The following is a 19,498-nucleotide window of genomic DNA, read 5'->3' as shown; positions in this document are numbered from 1 at the left end:
GAAAGAGTTTTGATGAAAGTATATATATAAAAGAACTTGGTGAAACTTTCCCAAAGAAGTATTTGTTGGTTTTCTGTATCATCAAAATGAAGTTTTGATTTTCATTTTGGTTTTGGTCTATTCTTATTATTTTTATCTATCATTTCAGGCAATATACATTTCTAATCCCTTCAAATATAGACATCCATTAATGAGCATCCCAATCCCATGGTCGGTCCATGCGTTTCTTCTTGTCGGTGTCGTCATTCTTAGAAAGTTAGAATTATACGTGCCATTAGTTTTCATGTGGTAGTTCTTGTATGCACCTGGCCACCTGGGTATATAATGGAAATGTGGTACCATGCATGCCTCCATTATATCGTACCTTGTTTAATAATAGCACATGTTAATTATGTACGTAATTTATTTTCAATAACTACTATCAAAAACGTTGATTATGATAGGAAACCTTTCCAAAAACAGCCTCTATAATACATAGATTATATGATAGAAGTCAAATGGTTTGTTGGAAACATACATTTTTAGCTAGGTTGGATATGTATAATTTCTTGATAGAAGTAAAATGACATGTTGTATCGATGAGACGATGACTAATGTTATACAAACACATAACATGATATATATCAATAGGTAGTCATTTATTTTCGTTATACGTGAGCAAATTTTGTCCAATCCTCCCATGTGCTTATAAGTTTCGTTATGTATCACAAATTATATGGCGAAAAATGTAGCCTCTCTCTATGAGTCTTATATATCTCAAAAACTAAATATCTTATCTTACTAATTATAGAGAGCGTAGTTGATAATAACCAGCACTACATAGGTTGATAAATAAAGACGACCCCAATTAAAATCAAGTTCCCAGCACTATGGCTGCTCATGCCACAGTCTATGCTATATGGAAACAGAGAAATAATCTGCTCCATAACCTCCAGATTATTCCTTCGTCAACTATTTTCAAATCTATTGACAGAGAAGTCATCAATTCTATCTCTGCAAGATGTCATCGCAAAAGTTTCAGAAAACTAATGCGTCTATGGATCCGATGAAGAACTGCTCTCTTAGGTTTTGTTATTTGCTTCCTTGCTTTTTCTTTCTTTTTGCCAAGGAACCAAATGTTTAGGTTTTCTTTATGTAAATCCAAACCACTTTCATTTTATATGATATTTACCAGTTAGCAAAAAAAAAAAAAGTTCCCATGTGCATGCAAGAAGTTTCCAACAAAGACTTTGTATGTGATCGTTACTAGGACAACAAGCAAAACATACTGTCCATATAAAATAGTACCAGTACAAAACAAATGAGCAAAACTAAAATATCAGAGAAAGAAAGACATGTTGTTGGTGGCATTAATTAATGTCCGATCCACAGCCCAATCAAAAGACATACGTACAAGTGTGTGTGGTTTAATTGATTTACATATATATTGGAAGTGAATTTGAAAACTTACCAGTACAACTATAAAGTATAAACCATCAAGTTATTACAAAATCTGGCTGAACGTATTTATAGTTACTTCATGTCAGTACATAAATTGTTTAGCAAAAAAGAAAAAAACAATGTCAGTACATAAATATGAATAATTAAGGTTTGCGAACTTGAAAGATTGAGTGGGTCCTCAGTTATAAAAGTTTAGTTGAGGATCTACTTCATTTTTTTTAATTATGAGAACGACAAAACAATAATACTATAGTTTTAGTACGTCTATAATAATATCTCACACTACTTCATGCATGTCCCATATTATAATATGATCATCACGTGGACATGGCTAATGTTATGTAACCAAAATGAGTAAAAGTATCACTTTAGAAATACGACTATTCGCTTTCTTTTTCTCCACCAATAAAGTCGAATTAACGATCCTATAAAAAGTTAACCGAAACCATTTGCGTTTGACGATCACATGACCATATACTTTTAACTATACTAGTCAGTAAAGTCACTAGCTAAGATCAAATAACGAACATCTCGACTCTCAACCAAATAAATGAATTAGGTAATGAGAAAGCTAGTAATTTTAGAGCTAAAGGAGTTGATCTGAGAAAATGTTTACAAACTCAATATATTGTATTTTCAAACATTTATGGATCGAATGTAGCTGTGATACACGAATTCTCAAAGGTTTAAAGAAGCTGATTTTGTGCTTCTATATAACTAGTTTTTTTTCCACATATTTGGGAGAGGTTTGACAGGAATTTCCATGTTATGTAATATATATATTTTTTAACTAGTATTTGTTATATAGATAATTAAACATATGCTTATGCTAAAAGCTCTTGTATAAGAGACAATAAGAAATATATGACATATGAGAAGTAAATATTATCAAAGTAGCCACCACCACCAACAACAACAACAAAAATGACCTTAAAATTGAAATAAAATCGCAATTTTTGATTGTTTGCTAGCTTCATTTTGCAAGTAAAAAAAATAAAAATAATTAAATAGTTTTAATTTTTTTTAGCATAACATGAATCAATGATATCTTAGCCCGAACAAAAATAATAATATCGAGAACCAAATCTAACTAAATTAGATTGAAAATGTAGTAGATTTAAGTAACTTTTATTTTCACACATTTAAAAGTGCATTTTCTTTATTTAAAAAAAAAAAAAAAAAAAAAAACAAATGAACTCCATAATAGAAAGATTCTGGAATCAGGAGATTCGCCTCCGAGAAAGAAAAATAAAAAATGGGAAGCATATGCTTCATCTCTCTCCGAAAAAAATGGTTCTTCTCATTTCACAACCACAAATCTCGTGGATTCATCATCCCCTTTGACTCACCCACATACCAATCAATCAATTTTTACCATTTTCTGAATCCAATCTGAAGAAATGTATCTCTTCTTCTAGGGTTATGAGTCAATGTGGGAGATGATCATCACCATTTCCACTGAATCGGTAGGAGAATTCGATAAGATTCGCCTGTTTTGAAGTTGTGATTTTTAAAACACTGTTGAAGCCTTTGAAAGGTATTCTCATCTCCTCTGACGTATTTGTAATTTGACATTAGCTTGGTTTTTAATGTTATTAATTCAGGATAATTAAGTGACTGAATCAAGATGATAATATAAAATTTAAGTATTGTTTGATTGTCATACGAAAACAAAGAGTCTGATTTTAACAAAGAGTCTGTGTGTGTGGTGTAGATATTTTTTGGCATTTAGGAATAGTGAGGAAATCGGTAGCATTCATGTTTGGTAGTGTGGTTGATTTTTTTTAGAAAGATGGATTTTTCTTCTAAATTGGTAGATCGTTGGACTGATAGAGATTAGAAAAATCTTAACTTTGTAACAAGAGCTTGAGGCATATGTGATTTCAGAACTATACATCTGACAATGGTATAGAATTCAGAACTATACACAGAGTCTTAAGTATTTTAACCAAACTTGGCTTTCCTTATGTGATTGGAAAGGGAGTTTCCATGTGAATTTTTTGTCATCAGGACTTTGTACAACAAGATATACGTTATTTTTTCCACTAGTAGACCAGACTGTGCTGAATGTATTGCTTTTTTTTTTTGCTTTGATCTTTTTAGGCAAAAGGTTCTGTCTGCTGAATTTGAAATTGGGATGCTGAAGTTATTCTGCTAACCACTCTTGGTTCTGTCAAGATTTGGATTCTTCAAGAGTTTTAAGGACTACAGGAACCTCAAGCTATGGGATCTGATAAGCATTCTCCTCGTTTTCTACATAACCTCAAGATGGAGAGGGTCAGAACGATGCTAACCCATACTTACCCTTATCCGCATGAGCATTCACGCCATGCTATGATTGCTGTGATTTTGGGTTGCCTATTCTTTATTTCGTCGGAGAACATGCATAGTCTTGTAGAAAAGTTAGACAATAATTTCAAGTGGTGGTCCATGTATGCCTGCTTGCTTGGATTTTTCTATTTCTTTTCATCTCCGTTCATCAAAAAGACTATCCGACCAAGCTACTCAACCTTCAGTCGGTGGTAAGTCAATCCTTCATTATGTCTTCCCTAACGTGTATATCAGAAAAATTGAACACTTTTCTTTGTTTGTTCTATTTTGTAGGTACATTGCTTGGATTTTAGTTGCAGCTTTGTACCATCTCCCAAGTTTTCAGTCAATGGGGTTGGATTTGAGGATGAATTTGTCCTTGTTTCTAACAATTTACATATCATCCATAGTCTTCCTTCTTGTCTTCCACATCATTTTTCTTGGGCTTTGGTATATTGGTCTTGTTTCTCGTGTGGCTGGAAGACGCCCAGAGATCTTAACCATTCTTCAAAGTTGTGCTGTACGTACGCTATCCCCAATCTTGTAGATAAAGAACACTTGCTTATAAGCACTATTTTAAATATCAATTAAATTTTATTGTCTTTTATCTTGTGCAGGTTCTTAGCATAGCGTGCTGTATTTTCTACAGCCATTGTGGTAATCGTGCTTTTCAGAGCCAAACACCCCTTGAAAGAAAGCATTCTAGCCGTTTTTCATTATGGAAAGGAGAAGATGGCAACAGTACTTGGCTTGCGAAATTTACTCACATTGATGAGCTGAGAGACCAAGTCTGCTCATCATGGTTTGCTCCTGTTGGATCTGCACGTGACTATCCATTACTGTCCAAATGGGTCATCTATGGGGAGGTCTGGCTTCTGATACTATTCTAAATTGTTGTGTACGTGCTTATTTGACCAGTCTCTGTCATGTTCCTACCTTTTTATCTGCAGTTGGCATGCAATGGATCTTGTCCTGATTCATCTGATGAAATTTCTCCTATATACTCGTTGTGGGCAACGTTTATTGGCCTTTACATTGCTAATTATGTAGTTGAGAGATCAACAGGGTAAGTAGCAGCTTTGGCATAGTTGTTGTTAAACGAATATTGTAACTAAAGTATTCAACACATACAGAATAATTAGGTGTCTTATGTTAATTTTTGTTGTACGGTTAGGTGGGCTCTGGCACACCCTCTGTCTGTCGAAAATTATGAGAAGTTGAAGAGGCAACAAATGAAACCTAATTTCTTAGATATGGTTCCTTGGTATTCAGGGTATGTCTATGCCAACTGATGTTTTCTTTGAAGAATACACATTTAAAGTAGGATACTTGAGCATGGTCTGATCTGTCTGATTATCTATTTCAGAACTTCAGCTGATTTGTTTAAAACTGTGTTTGACCTCCTCGTATCAGTCACTGTCTTTCTTGGCCGCTTTGACATGCGAATGATGCAGGTATAATATTTGTTAGTGATATTTATTGCCTCTTCATCTCAGATCCTTTTATCGTTCCGCATTGTAATTTTCTTAGTATATTCCAATTTTTGTAACCTACCCCGTTCATATATCTGTAGGCTGCAATGAGCAATGATTGTGATGGAAACAAGAGCAAGGAACTTTTATATGACCACTTAACTGATAAGAATGATTTCTGGTTTGACTTTATGGCGGATACTGGTGATGGTGGAAATTCATCATATTCTGTCGCGAAACTCCTAGCTCAGCCTTTTATCAAAGTCCCGCTAGATAATGATTTTATATCTCTACAAAGGGGTAACGTACTGCTTATTGGGGGAGATCTTGCGTAAGATTTTCGTATACATGTGATTTCCATGTTCTCTATTTTGTTTGTCAGATCTGAAGATGTCTTTCTATGATATATTGCAGATACCCCAATCCATCAGCATTTACATATGAAAAACGTTTATTTTGTCCTTTTGAGTATGCGCTTCAACCTCCCCTTTGGTATAAAACAGATTCAATCTCTGTTGACAAGCCTGAATTACCTGAGGGGGTGTCTGATCTGAAGCATTATGATGGTCCTCAATGTTTTCTTATCCCTGGAAACCATGGTGGGTTTCAGCTCTCAACTTCATATCTTTCTCTAGTAATATTTTTTACATAATTGGTGTTTGTCGCTATTGCTTCTAATTGTAGTGTTCTTATTTAACCTTTTAGACTGGTTTGATGGACTTAATACTTTCATGAGGTATGTATGCCATAAAAGTTGGTTGGGTGGCTGGTTAATGCCTCAAAAGAAAAGCTATTTTGCCCTGCAGCTACCTAAAGGATGGTGGGTCTTTGGTTTGGATCTTGCGCTTCATGGTGATATTGATGCGTACCAGTTCAATTTCTTTTCTGAATTAGTGAAGGAGAAGGTAGATTCAGCATCATCTTTCTTTCCCTTGCTAAATAGATTCTGCAGATACTATGCAAAATATACTACTTCCATCTACTCCAGCTCTTTTGATATTTTGTTCACAACTTATGAAGCTCTGTGATATATGTTTTGAGTTAATCTTTTGTTTGTGAAGATCTTGGTTTAGGCTATTAGAGTTTGGGGTCTTCTACTTGATACTAGTAAAAATTTATTTGTTGTGTTGATGAATGATTTTATCTTTTAATATAGGTTGGAGAGAATGATGCAGTGATCATTATCACACATGAGCCAAACTGGCTTCTTGATTGGTATTGGAAAGACGATACTGGAAAGAACATGAGGCACCTGATCTGTGACTTTTTGAAAGGCAGGTGTAAACTTAGAATGGCAGGAGATTTGCATCATTATATGCGTCATTCATGTACTCAATCAGATGGACTTGCTCATGTCCAACATCTCATTGTTAATGGTTGTGGAGGGGCTTTTTTGCATCCCACCCATGTGTTCAGTAACTTTTCAAAGTTTTATGGTGCATCTTACGAAAGTAAATCTGCATATCCTTCTTTTGATGATTCAAGCAGGGTACTCTTTTTTCTTGTTTCTTGGGTCTCTTATCCACGATCACTGATTTGCCTTGTTTTCTTTGCATTCAGATATTTTATGTTGTTTGCTGTTCTTTGCAGATTGCTTTGGGGAATATTTTAAAGTTCAGGAAAAAGAACTGGCAATTTGATTTCATTGGTGGCATCATATACTTTCTCTTGGTCTTTTCCTTGTTCCCTCAGGTGCGGTTTTACAAGCTTTTGACTTTCTCACTCTATTTTCATATGAACTATTTCTTGTTTTTCCATTTATATATCTTTTGTTAGCAGTACAGCCTGAATTGGTCATTAAGATTTGCGTATTGAAACTATACACATTACCAGCATCTACTACGAAGTGCTGAAACTGAGACAGCCCTTGCATAACTATATCCTGTAGTAGTGTTTTTCCTGCGCAAATCATCTTTCATGCTCATTTACACTTACGAGAAGGTCTTTATTTTTCGTTCCTCTTTGGTTTCAGTGCAAGCTAGGCCATATCTTACGAGGTGATTCATTTTCTGGCCACCTGGGGAGTTTCTTTGGCACAGTTTGGAACTCCTTTGTGTATGTAATAGAGAAGTCATATGTGTCTTTCACCGGTGTTCTTATGTTGCTAATAACTGCAATAATGTTTGTTCCCTCAAAAATATCTCGGAGGAAAAGATTGGTAATTGGAATTCTTCATGTTGCTGCACACCTGACAGCTGCTTTGATTCTTATGTTGTTGTTGGAACTTGGCATAGAAATCTGTATTCAACATAAGCTCCTTGCGACGTCCGGTCAGTTTCCTTGCCATATAATGTTCTTTGGCTTTCCTTATTACAATTTCATGACAGTAATAGATTAAATATGTGATCCTACCTTAATCAAACTTTTTTTTTTTGCATATGTGCTCAAACCTTAACAGATTTTGACATTTTGAATCTCTTGGCTACACAGGGTATCATACATTGTATCAGTGGTACAAATCAGTAGAAAATGAACACTTTCCAGACCCTACTGGCCTTCGAGACCGTATTGAACAATGGACATTTGGATTTTATCCCGCCTGCATCAAGTATCTTATGTCAGCATTTGATATTCCCGAGGTAGCATAATTCATCAACTAAGCCTTCATTTTAGGTAAAATAGAAAGAAAATTGCAGCTGAAATTGAAGTATTTCACAATAGGTGATGGCGGTTACTCGGACTAACATATGTCAAAAAGGAATGGATTCACTTTCTCGAAGCGGAGCAGCAATCTATTATGCTTCTGTCTTCCTATACTTTTGGGTCTTCTCAACTCCTGTTGTATCTTTGGTTTTTGGAAGTTACTTATATATATCCATCAACTGGCTTCACATACACTTTGATGAAGCATTCTCTTCGCTTCGGATAGCCAATTACAAATCATTCACCCGTCTCCACATCAAACCTGATGGTGACCTTGAAGTCTTCACTCTCGGGGTAGACAAGGTGAGAAAAAATCTTTGGGGTTAAAATGACAAAAGAAAAGTTTGTGATTATGGAATTAACCAGAAGAGTGTATGTGATGAATGAGTCCAGGTGCCAAAGGAATGGAAGCTGGACAAGGACTGGGATGCAGAGTCGAGACCGACTGTGAAGATGAGTCATCACAGAATGTACCCAAGCAAATGGTGTGCAACAATATTGCAGCAGGATCCTGTCAACACCGTAAAGGTCGTCGATCATTTTGTTATCCATAGATCAGAGAAAGAAATTGCAGGATCTTAGATAAAATCAGGTTCTTCACTCTCTTTTAAAATGTAGTCTGTAGTGTTTCCATCTTTGTGATGATTTTGGTTATATGATATACATATTAGTTAATAATGATGGGACTCATGCCTGTTATTTTTAAGAGCAAAAGAGTGAAACCAAAGTAACCAAAATTAGGAACTTCCTTTTTAATGATTCAACTTTTAGAATCTAATAACAAGTCTCTGAGACAAACTTTAGCTCTATTTGCTTTTTCTCCCTTTTGTTTTTCCTTCATTCAACTTTATTCTATAAACCCCTTTGAATTTTGTGAAATAGAATATATATATATATAAATACATGACACATTCTCAAACCAATGACTTCCTCTCTTCATCCTCTTCTCTATCACCATCCCCTCCAGTGATTCTAACTGCTGGCTTTGCCGGAATCTTGGTCGGAGCTTTACCATCCATCGGAACCATCTTTAATACAATCCCCATTGCAATCAACAACAACCCCGATCCGTGTTGTTCCGTTAACGGCTTTGTGAATATCAAATACGATAGCAACAATGTAACCCCTTTCCTTGCTGTTGTTATCTACACAAAACATTTTGTTAACCGAAATGTGAATTTAGAACGCTTGAGTCAAATAAAAACACAAGTGAGCGTTCAAAGATGAAGATTAGATGTTTTACCAAGGCGGTTGTGGCGGCTCCAAAGAGGGCAATGAGTGATAGAACAGAGACTTGACCGATGAATGTGGCCATGGCTTCAAATACAAGCACTCCGTACACATACGGATGCTGCAAATACACACAAAAGGAACACTTGAATTTAAATATGTCAACTAAACGAATCATTAAACCGTTATGATTAAAATAGTCCACGTTGGTACTATAGTCATAGAAACAGTGAATTTAATCTCATTTTTTTTATAAAGTTTGGCAGATTCAGGCACGTCGTCGGTCAACGATTTCACTTCGTCGGTTCCAAGGATCCTACAAATTTTGACTTTCTTCTTCAAGAGACTAAACCGAGTCTGACTCCGGTTTGAATTATGAACCGAGTCAAACCTTAAACCAAGAACTTTCAAAGCCAATACAAAGTCCAATCTTTGAAACTTTCACTTCAAGACTTACCTCAACGTTGTAAAAACGGGTAGACCAAAACATAAACAAGAGAAAAAGAATGGAAATAGAGGTTGTTTACTTACTTGAGCGCACGCAGCCCACGCACGAAACACCTCTCCAGTTAAGACCATGGGAACGAACAAGAACGGTAATCCAACAACCGTTGAGCAGAAAAGCATCTCCATCTGCACGAATTACATTTCAAGAATGTCAGATAAGAACAGTAAAGTAAACCGAAAAAAGAACCGGGTTTTTTTGATTTTTTTTGGTGTTCCATGCCTGAGTTGTCTCGGGATTCATTGTGAAGATCGCTTCTTGTAAATTACCCAAGAAAGCATCCATGACCAATGCACCAGATATCATCATAATCCCAATCATGCTGAAATTAGGAGACATATGCGCATCGGCTAATGTGAATAGGATCAAACCAAGAACAAGCAAGAACGCTGAAATGTATTCATGGACCGGGTATTTTCTTCGCAGACCAGGTATAAACGCCCCCATTATCATCACCGGCAGTACCTAAAACGTCGATCATTTTGATCATTCTCTAAACACTTTAAGCCAACTTTAAAACTCATTGAGAGATTTGTGGATTCATTACCTTGGTGGATTTGAACATGATTTGGGCTGGATAATTGAGATAAGCCAAAGATCCTTTGGTTAATCCATGTGAACCCATGAGAACAGCAGAGAGTTTGACATAAGTTCTCATGGGATTAACGATATGCTTAGTAGTGAAGCCTTGAAGGTAGATGAGGAACAAGTAGACAAATCCTTGTATAAACGTGAAATACCAACCAAAGCTACAAAACAGAGCAAATCCCATTGTTACTTACTTGTTTTCTCTTAAATTCTCAAAATTAAGAGGATCTCAAAGTTGACTAATTACCTAAATTGAAGGCGATTATAAACATATTCCTGCAAAATCAAAGAAAACAAATCAAGTCAATGATCATACATGAGTCATTTTATTAGATCTTCAAGATCACAACATTTTTTTATTTTATTCAGAAATCTTCACTAAGTTTTCAAAGATAGAATCCAAATTGTTTGTGTGCGTGTGTGTGTGGTTGGAGAGAGTTTAGTTCGTCATGCAATATTTTCTTATTCCTCTGTTTTTTTGTTTGTTCTCAGAAACCAAACATCAAACACTTAGCATGCAAATGGTCTGAATTACAACAAAACCAAAACTTTACGAGAATCAGGAGCTGGGTACGTGAAATTATCACAAGAACAAACAAAAACATTGATCACTTTTGTCTGAATCCTCGAATCAAAATTAGAAAATTAGAAAAGAGAGAGAGAGAGGGAATTTGAGAAAACGAAACCTCGCAAACTCCGTTGACGAGGTAACCAAAAAAGAAACCAGAAGTACAAATGAGAAACTGTTGCCAAGTTGGTCGATCAGACAGAGAGATTCCAAACAGAGATCTTGATTGTTCCTCGTTCTTCATTTTTTTCTCTTTTACAAAAGAACAGATTTCTCTTTTTATAAAAGGTGGGAGACAGAGATCAATCGAACAAACAAAACCCAGAAAAAATTTAAGAATAAAAAAACTTAGGAATTGAAGTCACTCATAATTATCACTACTCGATAAAACCCCAAAAAAGTGTAATTGCAATAAACCAAACTCGTCTCTACTAATTCACTCTCTCTCTCTCGAAGTCTATGTCCAAAAAACTTAAAAGGAGAGAGAGAAAGAAGTAACTTAAGTAAAAGAGGAAGAAGAAGAGAGCTTTTAAGAAGGAATGAGGAAACGCATGAAGAAGAGAAGAGAAGAGAAGAGGCGAGGTCCAAAGACTCGTCGCGTGATTCGCCACTTGGTGACACGTTTTTTTTCTTCTTCGTAAGCGTTCTTCTTCTTCTTCTTCTTCTACTTTTTTTACGTTTTCTGTTCACTTTTTCTGTTTTTTTTTTACCGAGAAAATCTCAACGCTTTGCAATTAAGTCCCTGTACTTATTTTATTTTTCATTTGAGGACTGAAACTTGTGTCTTGTCTACACATCATGACAAAAAATTCATTGCCCAACGTGACATCTCTCCTTTCTTTTTCTAGGACCTTTTTATTGCATAATCTCATGTATGCTAAATTAAGATCATGTCACAGATTTTTCAGATTTACCACCAGAGTTATATTAGAACAAAATAAAGAAAATCTTATGACAGTTTTTATTGTATCTGTGTATATATGATTGTAAAAACTGATTTATAGTAGCATTTATTTTGTTTTTTTAAGTATATAATTATAAAATATTAAATGCTATGAGTGAATCAAAATATCTGGATTTGTCTCTAAACCATATAAATTATCTTATTATAGTAAACAAAATTAAGGTTTTTTTTCTACATTTCATAAAAAATAAAATCCATGGATACTTAAGTCCGTTTTATAAGTAGCTTTTTTTCTTTAATCACAAACAAACCTTAACTAGAAGCCTACAATTATGATATCATCAAATCTTCATTCATATAAAGTAAAGGGAGAAAGTGTGTCAATGACTATGTTTACACTTTATACATTAGAATAGTAGAGGCGATATTATAGATAAAATACAAATTTCATAAAACTTGAGGGCTCATTTTTTTAGTATTTTCTTTATTTTGACCAAAGGAAAGTTCGAACTTCGAGAGGATATAAAAAGGAAAATTTGAGTTAATAGTAGTAATCAAGAATGGGTTATACAAGTCAACTTTACTGGTTTAAGACGATCGAGTCATTGTCTCAATAGACGCCATCTACACTCTACAGCCTGTCTTTTACAATTTAGGCCATTTTCTCATGATTTGTTTTATTGGTTTTTCGTAGTGGCGTATTGTTAAATGCGTTTATATATATGTAGCTCTTGGTTATGTTAGGATAACATATTAACATACATTTGGACACGTTTTGGTCTTCTTCTTCTTCTTCTTTTGTCATCTTTCTATCTTCATATACATCTCACGCATATTCATTCGTTCACCAAGAGAGTAGCTGTTTTGTCGTAATTGGAAACTATAGTAAAATCTGATCATTGAAAAAAGATAAGAGTCAAGAATAACAATTAGGGACTACGACAATATTTAGTCAATGAAGTAAATGCTAGTATGGCATAATTAGGTGGAGGTGTCGTCGTGTAGGGTGGTGAACAGTCGAAAATATACATTCTTAATTTATTCCTAATCTGATTCTAATTGGTGAAACCAAAACCTAATGCGAGTATAATCGTATGAAATTAGCACATAGACAAAAATGGTTTTTGTTTAAGATCGAACGTTTAATAATTGCTTGGAATTGTGACAACGACGGAACAACCAGTTGAAATGGGAAAAACAAATAATACTCTAGAAAATAGAATAATTGTAATCACGTATACATGCATAGCCGTCGTGAGATACTAATTACATGAATATTGACAATAAATCAGAGAAATTTTAACTCATCAGAAGCGGTTAATCGTGACTAATCCAACTCCTCAACAAATAAGACCAGTGAATTTTGCATTTCAACAACAACAACAAAGTACTACATCGCAATTAGCATTACTATGTTTTTAAAAACAAATACATATCTTTTAATCTTAAGGTAAAAAATATTTACGTGAAATGGTATCAAAACATAAAACTATAAATGATAATATCTATGCATATAACAAAAGTGATCACACTATAGCTCGTAGATATTTTTTTTCTTGCTTAAGTTAAGACCATTCGTGTGGTTTATAATAAACGAAAGACTTTGCTAGCTGGAGAGACTTTTGCATTTGGAAGCAACCGATCACATTACACTTACACATCATATTCATATTATCATATACAAAGAGAAAGAAAGATATATATAATATTTGAAAATGGGGTCGAATCGAGTTACGGAATCAAAGTCGTTAGAGAGACAATAGAGTGACGTACGGTCAAAATTGGTGTGGGTCTATATAGCTTCGGCCATTTTGTACTTTGCACTGGAATCTTACCAAACCGAAGACAGGTCCAGTTACACTCCTGTCTCCTTCTTTCCATAAACATAAATACGATCTTTTTTATTTTCTTTTATATTCAACTAATCATATCATATACGTACTACAAATTTCTATAAATTATTTACTTTAAAAGTTAATTATGGGCTGTCTTACCATGCGCAAAATAGGGTTGGCAGAAATAGAATAGGTGCAATTTTTGAAAATATTTGTATAAATGCAATTTCAAATATTTTATAGTATATCATAACAACTTAACAATATTTTCTTAATTTAGTAGACTTATAGTTACCCATAGTTATATTATATCACACGTCTTATTTATATTCAACATATTCATTTTTAATGATCAAATAAGCATGTTTAGTTCGAAACTATTATATGTGTAGTGTATATATATATTAAACACACAATATTACCAAATAATTATATCATATATGTGATTAAAAATACAGTGATAGGTGATATGTCGTGATATTTGGTAAGCACGACAAATGCAAATGATTAAAATCTTATAAATCCTAAGTAAACAAAGTTTCAAATATCAAAATTTGTTTTCATCCGGTTAAGGACGTGACTATTTAATTTAGTATTTTACCAAAAAGACTATTTAATTTAGTACGTCCGCGCACGGAGAAGGACAACAATGATCGCAACAATCACTTCCATACCATCGCATCATCATTCATCATCGAATCAAAGTGGTTAAAACCCAAAAATAGCTATATATAGGCCCATCTTCCTTGGACTACTTTTTTTTTGTTTACTTCTAAATTTCATACTGTTTAGTCGTCTACTTAAGATAACAATATATAGTAATACATATAGCATTTGGTGATGCATTATTGCATTACAATAGAACGTGTGAACAAAATTTTAGCTTTACTAGCTAGGATAAATCAAGAATAAGTTCGTCAATCAAGGAACTAACGAAACCGTTCCCCAACTCTTCAACCACATACTCTCTCCCATCTCTATTGATGCAACCCCATTTCATTTCTTTTACATAGATCTCTCTATTCTCTCTCACTGCCCAACTCATGAACATATTATACTCTTCTTCTTGTCTCCTCGTCACCCATTCTTCAACTATCTCCACCAACTTGTTCTCGTCTCTTGTCTCATTATTCCCGTTTTCTTTGAAAAAATCTAGCATCACATTGTCTACTACATGAGATGCCAGTAGATGGTTCTGTTCTTCGGTTATCCTAGACTTCACTAGAGCAAACAAACGGTTTGCTCGGATTTGGGATTGATCTTCTTTGGGTTTTGTAACGTGATAGTTGGAATCTTGGCTTTCCACATATATCTCTATGCGTTTCTCTAAATCCACAGGCTCAAGTCGTACAAAACTCCCAAATCTTCTGCATACTCTCGTCTGTTTAATTTCATTTGCTTCTATAAATGAAAAAATGTAAAAGATTAGCTCATCGGATTGATCAGTTTAACTTGAAAATGTAACGAAACCTATCTGATAACAACTAATGTCTCTATATCAATTAGCGAATATTCAAGAACGTAAGGATATAATCAGTGACTTTACTCAAGTGATGCAAAGGAGGAGAGATTGCATCATCTTCAAACGGGCATTCCAAGATCGATATGGGACTCAGCTGTTCTTTTTCTTCGTTCACGCATTCCTACAATTTACATTAACTGATTAGTTCAAATAGTAAATGAGAACAAGTACTACACGTAAAACGAGAGATCAACTTCGTAGTAAAATGTGCACGATTTTAGATTTTCTAAATTCTAAAGAGTGAGTTGGCTAAGTCAACCCACATCATGACAATTACAACAACAACATTTTACATCTTCTCCACAGTTTCCGATATTTAAATTTGTACTAATTCCGAAACGTAATTATACTCTAGCATTGGACCAATTTTGACGTTGGGAATTGAGTGATATCATCCGTAGAATCCGTTTTCGAAGCCACCAAGAAGAATCAGAGCCCTCGATTACATCGCTCATATTTATTCACATTCCAAAAAATCTAAGTCCCTACCACAACACACACGTGACTCACGTACGAACCGACAACTTTATAAAAACAAAACCCAACAACATATCTCTCTACTATTTACACGTTAAATTCGACTGAGTTCACTTTAATTGTTTAGCTGTTTGTAATAAAGTGTTATTAATGGATTGGTGCATTAAGAAACTGACGTGGCGGATGATCATTTGATAAGCAAAAAAAATAGAAAATTGAAAGTTTGTTAACTAACTAACCTCTGCGTTGTCACTGACATGTAACCCTACACAATCCCCACTAGTCATAACTGCTACTTCGCCTGATGATGATGATGAGTGAGTCCCCTCCGAGTTCTCGCTACTAAAACTTAGCGAGTCACCGACGGCGTCGTTTGACAATGCCGCTTCACCGGAAAACGAATACGTCGAGGGAACGTGAGAAACCTGATCGGACGGTTGGTATAAATCTTGACTCTCTTGGAGAAACTCAGCGAATGTTCTCCACCGTTGGATCTCCTTTTCACGATCATCCTCCGTTTCTTGTTCGTTCTCTCCGTCTCCGTCTCCGTCGACGACGTTGAGTTCACGTCGTGAAGGTTTGATCTTCCAGAAGGTTCTTGAGAACAGCCCTTTCTTGTTCTCATCATCTCTCTTCTTAACGGAGGAAGGGAACGGCAAGAGTTTAACGGCGGTGAGTAAAGCCGAGGAAGCTTTATGAACGGCGTGACCAAACGCTAACCCGCAGGTGAGACGAGGAGTGTGGTGGATGGTTCTTGACCGTTTGATCTCGGCGTCGAGGATGCGAGGGAAGGATTTAAAGCCGTTGGATGAGCATGAGCTGAGATCTTCGAGAAGGTAATCTCGTAATATCAATGGCTTTAACCTTCTTTTGCTCACGGGAAGGTGGTGATGATCGGAGGAGGAACTGATCGATGCCATTGGAGAAGGAAGCAATAATATTCGAAGAGCATGTGAATCTGAAGATATGAGAGTGATGGGTGAGATTGATGGAGATAAATAGAGAGAGAGAGAGAGAGTTACATAAAGATGTATATAAGAAAGAGTTATGGAAATGAAAGCTTATGTGTGGCTGTATTAATTATATAACCTGATCAGATTTTATTTGGTATCTTTAGTTCCTTAATCTTTTAAATTTGAATGAATTACGCTTGTTAATTATTTTATTGATTTAGAGATTTGTTGGAACTTTAAATATTGTATCTATTGAGAAGTTAGGAGACTACATTGTTCATTGTAATTGTTATTAATGTACAAAAACAAAAACAAAAACAAACAATGTAATGTTGAAAGTTAATATTGATATATATATATACACACACACATAAGCGAAATATAGGGAATTTGAAAATTTATACATTTTATGAATTTATATATGTTTATAAGTAAGATAGAAAATATATATGCAAAAGAAATAAAAGAGGTGGTAGCGACGTGACGACTGACGAGAGGATCAGTTATTACGATTGTCATGAGATTAGATGAAAATTCTCAAATGATTGATTATATACTATTCGTTGAGATTACTTGCAAAACATTATCGATTTGGTATATGAGGTGTTCCGTATGGAGAAAATGTTTTTAGAAGTCTAATACTTACAAAATTATTGAATCACAGCGTAAGAGTCTCAACAATACACATATATAGAGAATCCACATGCGTTTTTAATAATTTTAGTACTAATTAAGGGTGTGTTTGCTCAATCCTATTAAAATCATATGCAGACTTTCATTTTTTTTTTTTTTTTTTTTTTGTGTTATATAAGTTATACTAACTCATAGGCACAACATCCTCATTTTATATTTAAAGTCTTTTTTTTTTCCTTTTTTTTCTCTTTTTAACTCGTAGGTTTTTTTTAGAAATCATCGATAGGAGGAGTATACAAACTCAATCATTAAAATGACAGACAAGAAACCCACCAAAAAAAAAAAATTGACAGACAAGAAAACAAGTAAATCATGTTGGATTTAAATGTACACATTGAATGCTATATATATATATTTTGAAAAAGATAGATATTACTTTTGAAGCACAACATTTGGTCTCCACATAGAAAAATATATATATATATATGTCAATATTATAAAAACTTATAAACACTTAATAAAGTATTCTATATAAATAAAGAGAACATATATAAACTTTTAATAAACTGCATGCAACAACTGAAATTTAAAAACATTTACGAATAAGAAAAGGTTTTGTACAAATTTGTAATTAGTTTTTGTTTATGGGTTTAATTAAGACGGGAATAAAAGACCTTAAGTTGACCTCGTAAATAAAAAGACAGTGGACGAGAGATTCTTGCGGCTTCCATGCAGCTTTCGCCCACCACCACGTCCACGTATAGTAGATCTCTCCTGTTATATATATATAACAGCTTCGACACTGCAACGATGCAACTGGCTTAGCTTAATCTCATTAGAGTATTTCTGACTTTAAAGCTTAGAAGATAGTATATCTTTGCATCGTTGTGTAGGTTGTTATTTGTTAATTATGAAGTTTATAATCATGTTTCTCTATTTTTCCTCTGAATTTTCAGTAAAATTTCAGCGTTTATTTTCGATCATTGTTGCACTTGTTTTAAAACCGAAACCCTTTTTCTTTTGAATATAATTTAACATTATTTTCAAAAAAAAAAATATATAATCATGTTTCCCATCGTGAGGAGGTTATGAGTTTTTTCCTTTTCTTTTTGGGTTTGAGTTATGTTGCTTGGTTTTGTCATAAACGTTTTTATAATGTAATCCTTGTAGTGATTCAGTATGACTGTTTTTTTTTCTTGTGAGCTTGTGTTTAGGTTTACGATCTAGTTAAAATTGTTGATTACGAAAAAAAAAAAAAAAAGATTAGTTGTGACGCTCAAATTGATGGAAGGTATCTGTTGGGCTTTATCTAACAAATACTGGGCTTTAAATTAGTGTTCCTTGGCAAAAGAACGTTTTATCTCGTTTATTTGAGAGTCTCTGAAATAAAGAACACGAGCCAAATAGCCAATATAACCAAAACCATATCTTATTCTTATGGGGTACTGATCTCTTTTCTTTTCTTTTTTGTCAAATATTGTGGGGTGATCTCTTTATTTTTCTTACATGATTAATAGTTTGTTTCAAGAATCTTACAAATGTTTGTCATTTTAAGTTAATTCTTTTCCCAATTATAATTAACAACATGAACAACTTACTATAATGAAATAGAATATGGTAAAAATATACATTTTCTTAAGTCATTGTTTTCTTTTTGGGGTTTAATATCTGAAATATATATATTCCAAAGCAAACGAAGCCCATTACAGAGGAATGTTTCAAACCTAAAGCATGACCGTTTTTACCATTTTTATAAGATAACACGATGATTGATGTCTTAGATCCCACGACAACTTCTAAATTTATATATGCATTAACTGTATAAAAAATTAAGCTATTGAATGTGTAGAGTACTTTTTTTTTTTTTTACTCTTCTTATTAGCTTATCGGATAATCTCATAAACCAAAGTCACTAAGCGACAGGACACAAAGGTTTGTTTGGTTAAAGCTACATGCATAAGAATGCATAAAAATTAAGACTATATTACGATTCCTCCTATTACTTAGGATCTCTTTATGGTGTTTGATTCATTCTATGCCAAGGGATATTATTGATTTTTGAACGTTTTTGACTATATGACATCTTTTGTCTCACAAGATATTGTTGTTTAATTACCTTGATCATATGGAGATATTGTTTCTAGAATGTATATCTATGAACAGCCATTAACTGGTATACGGATGATTATAGGAAATATACAATCAAACATTGGCAGGGTTAAGAGAATTATGAACACAATTGTTAAGTTTGTTAGAGAAAAAAAAATTACTTAACAAAAATAAATACTCTATTAAGTTCATAGACTAACCTTTTTTCTTGTCAAGATAATCTTAACCTAATTAAATTAATATTCACAAAATTTGATTTAGTTTGTGATAATAGGTGTTTACTCCTATACTTGAAAAAAAATTTAGTGG

At 34.0% G+C, this 19,498-nt stretch overlaps 3 protein-coding genes across 3 annotated transcripts; 1 reads left to right on the top strand and 2 right to left on the bottom strand.

Moving 5' to 3' along the window:
* The first annotated feature begins 2,685 nt into the window (after positions 1–2,685).
* LOC17878474 lies at positions 2,686–8,564 on the top strand. Its single transcript, XM_006285674.2, has 16 exons — positions 2,686–2,977; positions 3,544–3,962; positions 4,045–4,270; positions 4,368–4,616; positions 4,701–4,816; positions 4,925–5,023; positions 5,117–5,204; positions 5,324–5,553; positions 5,637–5,821; positions 5,928–6,127; positions 6,379–6,711; positions 6,813–6,914; positions 7,195–7,492; positions 7,653–7,801; positions 7,884–8,168; positions 8,259–8,564. The coding sequence occupies exons 2-16, from the start codon at positions 3,664–3,666 to the stop codon at positions 8,445–8,447; spliced, it is 3,048 nt and encodes a 1,015-aa protein (XP_006285736.1). The 5' UTR covers positions 2,686–2,977; positions 3,544–3,663; the 3' UTR covers positions 8,448–8,564.
* Positions 8,565–8,593: 29 nt separating this feature from the next.
* On the bottom strand, positions 8,594–11,264 carry LOC17877785 (UDP-galactose/UDP-glucose transporter 2). The gene is made up of 7 exons (XM_006283981.2): positions 10,875–11,264; positions 10,436–10,464; positions 10,148–10,349; positions 9,823–10,065; positions 9,627–9,728; positions 9,109–9,216; positions 8,594–9,010 (listed from the first exon to the last, which is right to left on the bottom strand). The coding sequence occupies exons 1-7, from the start codon at positions 10,998–11,000 to the stop codon at positions 8,780–8,782; spliced, it is 1,041 nt and encodes a 346-aa protein (XP_006284043.1). The 5' UTR covers positions 11,001–11,264; the 3' UTR covers positions 8,594–8,779.
* A 3,032-nt stretch (positions 11,265–14,296) lies between these two features.
* On the bottom strand, positions 14,297–16,492 carry LOC17879117. Its single transcript, XM_006283715.2, has 3 exons — positions 15,734–16,492; positions 15,042–15,138; positions 14,297–14,896 (listed from the first exon to the last, which is right to left on the bottom strand). The coding sequence occupies exons 1-3, from the start codon at positions 16,412–16,414 to the stop codon at positions 14,388–14,390; spliced, it is 1,287 nt and encodes a 428-aa protein (XP_006283777.1). The 5' UTR covers positions 16,415–16,492; the 3' UTR covers positions 14,297–14,387.
* Between the last annotated feature and the right edge of the window lie 3,006 nt (positions 16,493–19,498).

The sequence above is a fragment of the Capsella rubella genome, unplaced genomic scaffold, assembly GCF_000375325.1.
Source record: "Capsella rubella cultivar Monte Gargano unplaced genomic scaffold, Caprub1_0 scaffold_7, whole genome shotgun sequence".
Classification (NCBI taxonomy): Eukaryota; Viridiplantae; Streptophyta; class Magnoliopsida; order Brassicales; family Brassicaceae; genus Capsella; species Capsella rubella.
Note: the sequence above shows the minus strand (reverse complement) of the source record. Positions and strands in the feature narration are given on the sequence as shown.

Bases quoted from the DNA above. Each gene is read 5' to 3' on its own strand.
- LOC17878474 (XM_006285674.2), top strand. From the start codon at position 3,664: ATGGGATCTGATAAGCATTCTCCTCGTTTTCTACATAACCTCAAGATG. The intron at 5,024-5,116 runs GTATGTCTATGC...TATCTATTTCAG, and splicing joins ATGGTTCCTTGGTATTCAGG to AACTTCAGCTGATTTGTTTA. The intron at 5,822-5,927 runs GTGGGTTTCAGC...TTAACCTTTTAG, and splicing joins TCTTATCCCTGGAAACCATG to ACTGGTTTGATGGACTTAAT.
- LOC17877785 (XM_006283981.2), bottom strand. From the start codon at position 11,000: ATGAAGAACGAGGAACAATCAAGATCTCTGTTTGGAATCTCTCTGTCT. The intron at 9,729-9,822 runs GCATGGAACACC...TAATTCGTGCAG, and splicing joins TGAATCCCGAGACAACTCAG to ATGGAGATGCTTTTCTGCTC. The intron at 9,217-9,626 runs GTAAGTAAACAA...GTGTATTTGCAG, and splicing joins CGTGGGCTGCGTGCGCTCAA to CATCCGTATGTGTACGGAGT.
- LOC17879117 (XM_006283715.2), bottom strand. From the start codon at position 16,414: ATGGCATCGATCAGTTCCTCCTCCGATCATCACCACCTTCCCGTGAGC. The intron at 15,139-15,733 runs GTTAGTTAGTTA...TGTAAATTGTAG, and splicing joins ATGTCAGTGACAACGCAGAG to GAATGCGTGAACGAAGAAAA. The intron at 14,897-15,041 runs GTAAAGTCACTG...TTTCATTTATAG, and splicing joins TCCTCCTTTGCATCACTTGA to AAGCAAATGAAATTAAACAG.